At 45.0% G+C, this 9,057-nt stretch overlaps 1 protein-coding gene across 1 annotated transcript; it reads right to left on the bottom strand.

Moving 5' to 3' along the window:
- Nucleotides 1-5,575: 5,575 nt before the first annotated feature.
- Nucleotides 5,576-8,646, bottom strand: LOC119878081. The gene is made up of 2 exons (XM_038588230.1): nt 7,388-8,646; nt 5,576-6,754 (listed from the first exon to the last, which is right to left on the bottom strand). Exons 1-2 carry the CDS (start codon nt 7,916-7,918, stop codon nt 6,476-6,478), a joined length of 810 nt encoding a protein of 269 aa, XP_038444158.1. The 5' UTR covers nt 7,919-8,646; the 3' UTR covers nt 5,576-6,475.
- Nucleotides 8,647-9,057: the final 411 nt, after the last annotated feature.

Here is a 9,057-nt window from a genome sequence, read left to right as displayed (position 1 = left end):
GGGCTGCCTCTGGTAGTAGTGAGTCCCCAGTCCCTAGGGGTATCCAAAGACAGGCATATTAACACATAGCAGGAATTTAATAAGGCAATTCAATCACTGGAGGTAGAAGGTAGTAACTTTTAAGGTCCTTTCATGTCCTTTTATGATGTTTTGATTCTATTAATGCTGGTATGAATTATTTTCTAAAGTGATTAATAATATTGCAAAGCAAGTACTCATTAAATTTATAAATATGCCTTTTCACAAGTTGGGTCTATTTAAAGATGGCAGACAAAACTATATCTGATGTCTTTTTTTTTTTAAGATTTTATTTATTTATTCATGAGAGAGAGAGAGAGACATAGGCAGAGGGAGAAGCAGGCTCCATGCAGTGAGCCTGACGTGGGATTTGATCCTGGGTCTCCAGGATCATGCCTTGGGCTGAAGGCAGGCACTTAACCACTGAGCCACCCAGGAATCCCTATATCTGATGTCTTTATTCTGTTTTATAAGATGGATATGAACATACACATTTGATTAAAACCAGGCTTATCTTGGGGTGCCTGGATGGCTTAGTCAGTTGAGCACTGGCCTTCAGATCAGGTCATGTCAGGGTCCTGGGATGTAGCCCTGCCTTGGGCTCCATGTTCAAGGGGGAATCTGCTCCTCCCTCTCCCCCTCTGACCTGTCCCCTGCTCATGTTCTCTCTCTCTCTCTTTCTCTCTGAATCAAATCAATAAAATCCTTTAAAAAAAGAAAGAAAAAAACAGTGCTTTATCTTTTAAAAATGGATTCTCTTAAGAATTGAAATCAAGATTAAAATAACCAATAAGAAGGCAAGTGGCATGGTAAGGTTTAGGGAATAACTGGGAAGGAGTTTGCAAAAAACTAATGAGAAGATTCAAATAATGGTATAGAGAAGAACCAGAATTTATTTAAAGATTTTATCCATTTATTTGACAGTGAGAGAGAGCACAAGCAGGGGGAGCAGCAGGCAGTGGGAGAGGGAGAAGCAGGATCCCTACTGAGCCAGGAACCCAATGCAGGGCTTGAGCACAGGGCCCTGGGATCAAGACCTGAGACAAAGGAGACACTCAATATACTGAGCTACCACCCAGGTGCCCAGAGAACCACTAGAATTTAAAACAAAGGAAAAAAGGAAAGGAAGGGAGAAAGGATTGGGGAGCAGGGAGAAAAGAAACCAACCAACCCTGGTTTCTCAAACCTTTACAAAGTGGCTAAATCAGAGTATCAATAAAATTGTTCACCAAAGGGCCTTGGTGTGTTTTAAACTGAAAGAACAGAATTTACTTGAAAAAGTCCTGGATACGTACTTGCCTATCTCTTAAATATCATTGAATACCCCACTGTGCCAAGATATTCAACCTTAGTTGTCAACTAGAAGGTATTTATCACTGAACAATAAGATTTCATGCCCTATGATCGAAATGCATTCACAACAAAGCATCGCTAATTGCCATTTCAAGAAAGAACTAAGCCCAAGATAGCTAACATATGACTCCTTTCTTATGTTTCAAGTATTATTGATTAGAGATGCAAAGAATCAAAATCTCATTAATACACATTTTGCTTGTGATCAATCACTAAATCCAATAAAATTGTTTTTCATACAAAAATAACCATGTTCCAAATCCTGTGATTAAGCAAAGAGGGGGGAAAATTAGTCTTGAAAGGACCTGCTTTCGAGCACCCTGCCAAGCAATCTGACTAGCAAATGATTATTTCATTTTAGGAAGCCTACAATCAAGATAATATCTTCTATTACTCAGAGCACAATTTTTCCTTCCGAGTCTCTTAGTCTCAAAGACACAAGAGGAAAATAAAATGCCATATGTATTTTTAAAGCAATCAAAAGGCTAATCAAATTCCAAGCTGTACCCCAGCAAGAAAATCTATCAATACTTGTAGGAGTCTCAAATTCTCAATAAACTTTGGAAGGCAGGACTTCTCCCTAGGATTACAGCAGCACTGAAAAAAAGATGCTGAAAATGGTGGGTTTCTTTTTTTTTTATTTTTTAATTTTCAAGGACTATTAATCAAAACAACATGAAGAATATGAAGAATTTATCCCTAAATATAAATGGCTGTTAGGGTTACCAAAATCACAGGAAAATGCCTCAAGTTACTTATTGGTACCTCAACAAAGACACCTGTGTGAGTTTGATACCCCATATTCTTTAGGGCCTCCTTCTAATTCAGCCACAAGACCATCTGCTTCCCTGCATCAGTTGCTTATTGTAAAACTCCATGGGTCTTGCCACTCCGGGGAACACCCAGCTAATCCATCCTCAAAGGGCACGCATATTCTCATGTATATTTCCTTACCCTCTACCCTGACAAATTTTCTTCAGGGTTGCCACTCCTTTCAAACCCCCTCTTCACTTCTGCCTCTCTTTGCTTTTTACCAACCCCAAACCTTATCACTGCTCTTTTCTGCAAAACCCTTCCGGTACCCAAATTCCAAACCCTTGATGTTCTAAGAGCAAGTCAAAGAACACACACACTAGGAGGATAAAACAGTGAAGACTGTTCGGGTCATTCAGATTCGATCTTCTCTGCACAGATCACAGCAGCAAGACGTGTGCAGTGCTTTTCTGGTAGGAGCGTGGCTCTGTACTAAGTCACTATTGTATCCCTTCAACCTGACCTTCGTGGGTGGAAAGGCGTATATATATTATTGGGACATCTGTCTCGGTTTTGAAATCAAGAAAACAAACCCATAAATGCTGGCTTTGCCTCCTCGCTCTAACAACTGAAATACTATGGAAATAGGCAAAGCACTACCATCTGCACAACCTTCATAAAGACCTGACTTCGGTCATTCAGCAATTCTTTATGAAGGGTCCATGCGCTAGGCACTGGAGGTGAGAGTTACTAATTCAAAATGCCCAAGATGTGAGCTGCATTAGTCACGTTTCTGCTGCAATAATGCCTCAGCAAAATCAAGTGCAAAATTGGAGTGGCTTTTAACAAATTTTTGTTTTTCACATTCATCGGTCAGTGGGGTTAGCTGCATTTGGCTGATGTTGGCTACGCTAAATTCTAGACTGGATTCTACAGGTCTTGATAAATCCAGATCCACTGCATTCTTCATCCTAGGACTTAGTATGAAGGTGCCCTGAGGGGTACGAGGATACGCATGATGCCTCTGTAGTCATTGCCCCATACATGGTAGGCTGTTACATCTACTCATTTTCTTTTGGCTAAAATCACACATGACCAAGGCCCAAAACGGGAGGGATAGGGAAATATATTGTGCCGACGCTGAGTTACAGGATGGTAAAGATGAAAGGAAGCACTGTGAGCAAATGCTAGTCTATTCACGAGCTCTCTATTGTGAACAATTCCCAGCTGGGTAAGGGAGATGCATAGGTTAAAAAAAACTAACAGCTAAAACTCACTTTACCATCTCTTACATTTCTCTGACTCCATGGGCATCTCCTTCATACAACTCCAGATAGGACTCTCTTTTCCCTAAAGTTCCACTCAAAGAGTTTCAGATGTTTCATGGCTATTTCAAACGACTCTTCAGTCTGGTATTCTCAACATTGATGTGGCCTCTAACATTTTCTTCTGTCGGACTTCAGCTAGCCAACACAATGCCTGATGCCCCCAAAAGATACCTTTCATCATCATTAAGGTCTGTGCCAAAGGCGTAACAGGAATATCTATACCCTGGACAGCTATACTCAATGCCAAACATAGTTGAAAGGACTATTGCATGGGGTTCCCGGGTGGCTCAGTTGGTTAAGCATCCCACTCTTGGTTTCGGGCTCAGGTCATGATCTCCGGGTCCTGGGATTGAGGCCAAAAAGAGGCTCCAGGCCCAGAAGGGAGTTGGCTGGAGACTGTATCCTTCTGCCCCTCCCCCCACTGACCTACCCAAAAATTCTTTCCCTCTCTGTCTAAAATAAATAAATAGGGATGCCTGGGTGGCTCAGTGGTTGAATGTCTGCCTTTGGCTCAGGGCGAGATCCTAGGGTCCTGGGATCTAGTCCTGCATCGGACTCCCTGCTCAGTGGGGAGCCTGCGTCTCCCTCTGTCCATGTCTCTCCCTCTCTCCCTGTGTGTCTCTCATGAATAAATAAATAAAATCTTTTAAAAATAAATAAATAAATAAATAAATAAATAAATCTTTTTGTTAAGGCTCTATTGCCACCAATGCTATTTATGTTTTAAACCCTCAAGAGCTTATTTCATTTCCATAGTGGAGAACAAAAAAGAAAAACAGTTCTTCAGAATTTTAGTCACACTTGTTTCAAGGATATAATAAAAGAATATCTGAATAAAAAGTGTACTGAACCCATAAATTACCCATGTTATTAGAGTTGAGAAATTCACTTTCTCACCTAGGTTCTCCTGACTTCTATGATAAACAATTTCTCAGAAGCTCTTAATCACACATGGAATAGATCTCTAGTGGGCGAAAACTTTTCTGAATGCTTTGTTGAACACAACACAAGGCTAGGATCTGAACTCCATAACCTTAATTACATGATGATGAATTTCACAAGAGGTGTGGGTTTTCAAAAGCTATGGAATAAAAGAGGGAGTTATTAATTTGGCTACAATGGTCAGTGAAAGCTTTATACATGAGATGAAACTGAGTGTTGGTTTACCAGGAACACAAAGGAGAAAAGGCATTGTTGACAAAGGGAGGGATGCAATTAGCTTGTGATAATCAGTAGAAAATCCTCAACTCCTCCTCACCTGCCTGAGGATCCAATGGCAGGGAAGATAAGCAAATGTAAGCTCATTCCTGCGATTTGTCTGCCTACTGGGTAAATCGATGTTTGCAGAATGAAGTCATGCCAGAGCACTATACATTACCAAGAAAAAGTAAATATAAAAAGCATTACTTACTCAAGATGGAAAATTTCCGATTTATCACTACATGTGTTCTGTCTGGACATCCTTACCAGAATATCTAGATGTATTAGTCAAAATTGTGGAAAAGAGAAAAAGGTGCTTTTGAAAAGCACAACAAAATTGAAAGTTCCATTTCATGAGAAAACACCAAATATCAAGAACTAAATCTCATTGGATACTTCCATGTTCGAAAATGGTCCCTGGCTACACTGCTGGAGAAAAAATACATCGTTCTCCTCTTTCATTTACACTGCCATAACCACTCTGTTAAAACAGAAAGGGCACAGAATAGCAGTATTCAATCTTTCTGTTAGGTGTGGTTGATGTTCATCAATGCTTGCTTTTCTCTGAACCACCAAATCCAGCTTAAAATCATAATGCCAACTTCTCCGTGCAAATTCTGTCACATTGGAGGTAATGCCTGATTACGACTTATGTTCTCTTTGTTTCTTTTTCCTGTATAATAATGTTTCAGACCTTTACTACTTCATGCTTGAATTTCCTTAGTAACTTCCTAACAAATGCCAGCATATTCATTCTCTCCCATCTCCAGAATCCCAAAAGTATGCAGATGCCCATCAAGAACAAATGGATAAATTGCAGCATATTCACATAATGGAATGCTAAATAGCTAAAAGAATGAAGAAACTACAAATAAAAACAAAAATATAGATGATGCTTAGAAACATAATATTAAGTAAAAGAAGCCAGAGTCCATATTGAATGATTTCATTCGAATGAAGTACAAAAACGGGCAAAAAGAAACAGTTGTTCCATGTCAAGACAACAGATTCCACTTGTTTTGTTTTAAATATTTCATTTTTAAGTAATCTCTACAACCAACATGGGGCTTGAACCTACAACCCTGAGATTCAGAGTCCCATGCTCTACCCAGTGAGCCAGCCTAATTTCCACTCTAAATATACAAGCAGGCAATGGCATTGTAAGAAACAAACAAGAATTCCTATCACATTCTGTAAAGTTATTCTTCATCTTGGAGAGGGTTGGCGGGGTGATCCGGCATCTTGGAGACCCTGTTTCCCAGCCGGCCCATCATTCCGACCTCTTTATATTTATATTGGTGTCAGGGGGCGTCGACTCTATTCTGGCTACTTCCTGCTGGCAGTGGGACGTCGTCGTAGAGGCCAGTCGTAGAGGCCATCGGATGTGGGCAGGTGGAAATAGGGCTGTAGGAGGAGTTGGTTGACTGATACCCTGATTTCTTGCAGGCGCTCCTGTAAGCAACGTATAAGGCAGGGAGCGATTGAGATTAACAGGAGGAGTATACAGAGGGGCCCTGAGAGGGGGAGGAGCCAAGTTACCCAGGCTTGGGGACTTAAGCCCCAAATGGAGTCATCTTGGCGTCTAGCTGGGATCTGGTCTTCCGGTCTTTGAGTTCTTTGACCTTGGAGGTGACTATGCCCGACTGGTTGACGAAGTAGCAGCACTTTTCGTTAAGTAAAGGCATGTTCCCCCTTTTTTGCCGGTGAGGAGATCTAGGGCGCGTCGGTTTTGTAGGGTGACAGCGGCTAAGCTGGTGATCTGAGTCTGTAAGGCGGTGAGTGAGTCTGCTATTCGTTCCATGTCCTCATTGAGTGCCTAGAAGTTAACGGAGGTTCCCAGCCCTGCCGCCCCAGTTGCCACACCGATAGTTAGTCCTGCCCCTATTAAGGGGAGGAAGGCAACCCTTCCAAGAGGTAGGGGACAGTTGAGATATGAGTTGTTCAGATGAGTAGATGCTGGTGGTAGGAGACAGAAGGATGAGAGTACAATCCAAGGAATCACTGGCAGTTAGGCAGCAATAGATCCCTTTTGGGCAGGAGAGGAAGATTCCCGAGGGGGTGCAGTAGGGGAGAGTGGAGGTGTCTTTCCCTGATAGCAGGACCTGTGCAAAGAGGTATAGGCCGAGAAATAGCGTGAGTCCCTCATGCAGTCACGTGACTCCACCTGGATCTGGGGACTCAGGAGGAGTAAGAGAAGGAGCCCTAACCAAGCGGAGTTTGGTGGGGCCCACCATCTGGGAGGCCCACTTACTGTCAGAGGGGGCCCGTTTAAGGTTGTTGATGTGCAGCCACAGCTGGTGGCCCAGTAGCTTTGCTGCAGTTGGGGTGGTGAGGATGACAGTATGGGGCCCAGTCCACTGCGTCTGTAAGGGACCAGGGTTGCGACTCCTGAGGAGAACCTGGCCCCCTGGGAGCAGTGTCCGGGGAGGAGTCTCATCATCTTCAGGGTTGTTCGGGGCTGGGGTGACTGAGTCAGCATGAGCTCTCAGGAGGGCCCAGAGCAGAGTGAGGTAAGGCAGATATGAAAGAAGGGGTGGAGGAACAGCAGGGAGATTGTGATCTATGAGGCAGGGACGACCGTAGAGGAGTTAGAACAGGCTTAGTCCCGAGGGTCCACGGGGCCGCCCTCAGCCTAGAGAGGGCTAGAGGTAAGAGGGTAGGCCAAGAAAGACGGGTTTCCAAGGTAAGTTTGGTGAGTTGGGCTTTAAGTAGGCCGCTGGCCTTTTCTACTTTACCTGAGGACTGAGGATGGTAAGGGATGTGCAATCTCCAGGAGATATTGAGACTTTCAGCCACTTGCTGGGTAATGCTGGATATAAAGGCAGGTCCATTGTCTGACTGGAGGGTTCGGGGCAGTCTGAAACGGGGAATGATGTGTTCAATAAGGATTGCAACCACGACGTCCGCCGTCTCGCGGCTGTGGGATAGGCCTCTATCCAACCTGTGAACGTGTCAACCAGGGTTAGTAGGTAGCCGAGGTTTTTATGACGGGGCATGGTGGTGAAGTCCAGCTGCCAGTCTTCTCCCGGCTGGTGGCCTCGCAACTGGTGGTTAGGTCCTGGCCTGCGGATCCCACCTTGTGCACTGACAGCCGAACAGACAGTGCATGCCCTGTGAACGGTTTCAATGACCTTGGACAGAGAAGGGTGGTAGAAGAGAGGTTGTAAGAATTGAAACAACGCCTTGGGGCTGATATGGAGCGACTGGTGAATTTCTGTGACCAGGGTGTGAGCCAGGTTTTCAGGTATGGCAATGCGGTTCTGCATGTGGATCCACCCTTTGTTCCCTAGTTTGCCCCCCAACTTTTGGAGTGCTAGCGTCTCTTCCTCGGTGTAACAAGGTTGATGTGCAGTGTTGAGGAAGAGTACAGGGGCAGGAGTGGCGCTAACGGCCGTCTGCCTGGCCACCGTATCAGCTTTATTGTTGCCTAGGGAGACCGAGTCAGGGGTAGTTCGGTGTCCCCGGCAGTGGACAATGGCGACCTCGGTGGGTAGGCGTAGGGCCTCGAGGAGCCTGGCAATGAGCGGCCCATTTACGATAGGGGTACCTTTGGTAGTCAGGAATCCCCTTTCTTGCCAAATAACCGAATGAGTGTGGGATATGAGGTAAGCATATTTGGAGTCAGTGTAAATGGTGACTCGTTGTCCCTTGGACAGATGGAGTGCCCAGGTTAGGGCTATGAGCTCTGCCTTCTGGGAAGTAGTCCCAAGAGGAAGGGGGGCTGCTTCAACAACCGCCTCAGAGGTAACTATGGCATAGGCGGCGTGGCATAAGCCATCTGAGGTCAGAACGGAGCTGCCATCCACAAACAGGATACGATCAGGGTTAGCCAGAGGTTGATCAGAGTCTCCAGGGTAAGAGGGGGTAAAGTTCTCCAGAAGTTGAGGGCAAAAGTGAGAAGGATCAGGGGTAGGCGAGGGTGCAGGCAGTAAAGTCACAGGGTTTAAGCGGGGGGAGACAGAGATATCTGAGGGTTTTCGACGAATAACAAATGGAATAACTGCACCCGGGAGGGAGTCAACTGGGCCAGAGACCGATGGTCAAGGAGGTCCGTGAGTCAGTGGGGGGAGTAGACAGTAAGAGGCTGTCCTAAGGTCAGTTTTAGGGCCTCCTTAGTGAGGGAGGCTGCGGCAGCCAGCGCCCTGACAGGGTTGCCAACCCCAGGTGGTGGGGTCTAACTGTTTGGACAGGTAGGCTACTGCCCTATATGTAGGCCTGGTGGGCTGGGCTAGAAGGCCAGTGGCCAACCCAGATCGTTCATCTGTGAAGAGATGGAACGGTTTAGTATGGTCCGGGAGGGCCAGAACTGGTTCCTTAATGAGGCAGTCTCGGAGCCTCGAAAATCCATGCTGGATTGAGGCAGTATCGGTTAAGGGACCCTGGGGGGTTTCCTTGGCTGCTTGAT

This window comes from Canis lupus, chromosome X, assembly GCF_011100685.1.
Source record: "Canis lupus familiaris isolate Mischka breed German Shepherd chromosome X, alternate assembly UU_Cfam_GSD_1.0, whole genome shotgun sequence".
Lineage (NCBI taxonomy): Eukaryota > Metazoa > Chordata > Mammalia > Carnivora > Canidae > Canis > Canis lupus.
This window is presented reverse-complemented; position numbering and strand designations above follow the sequence as displayed.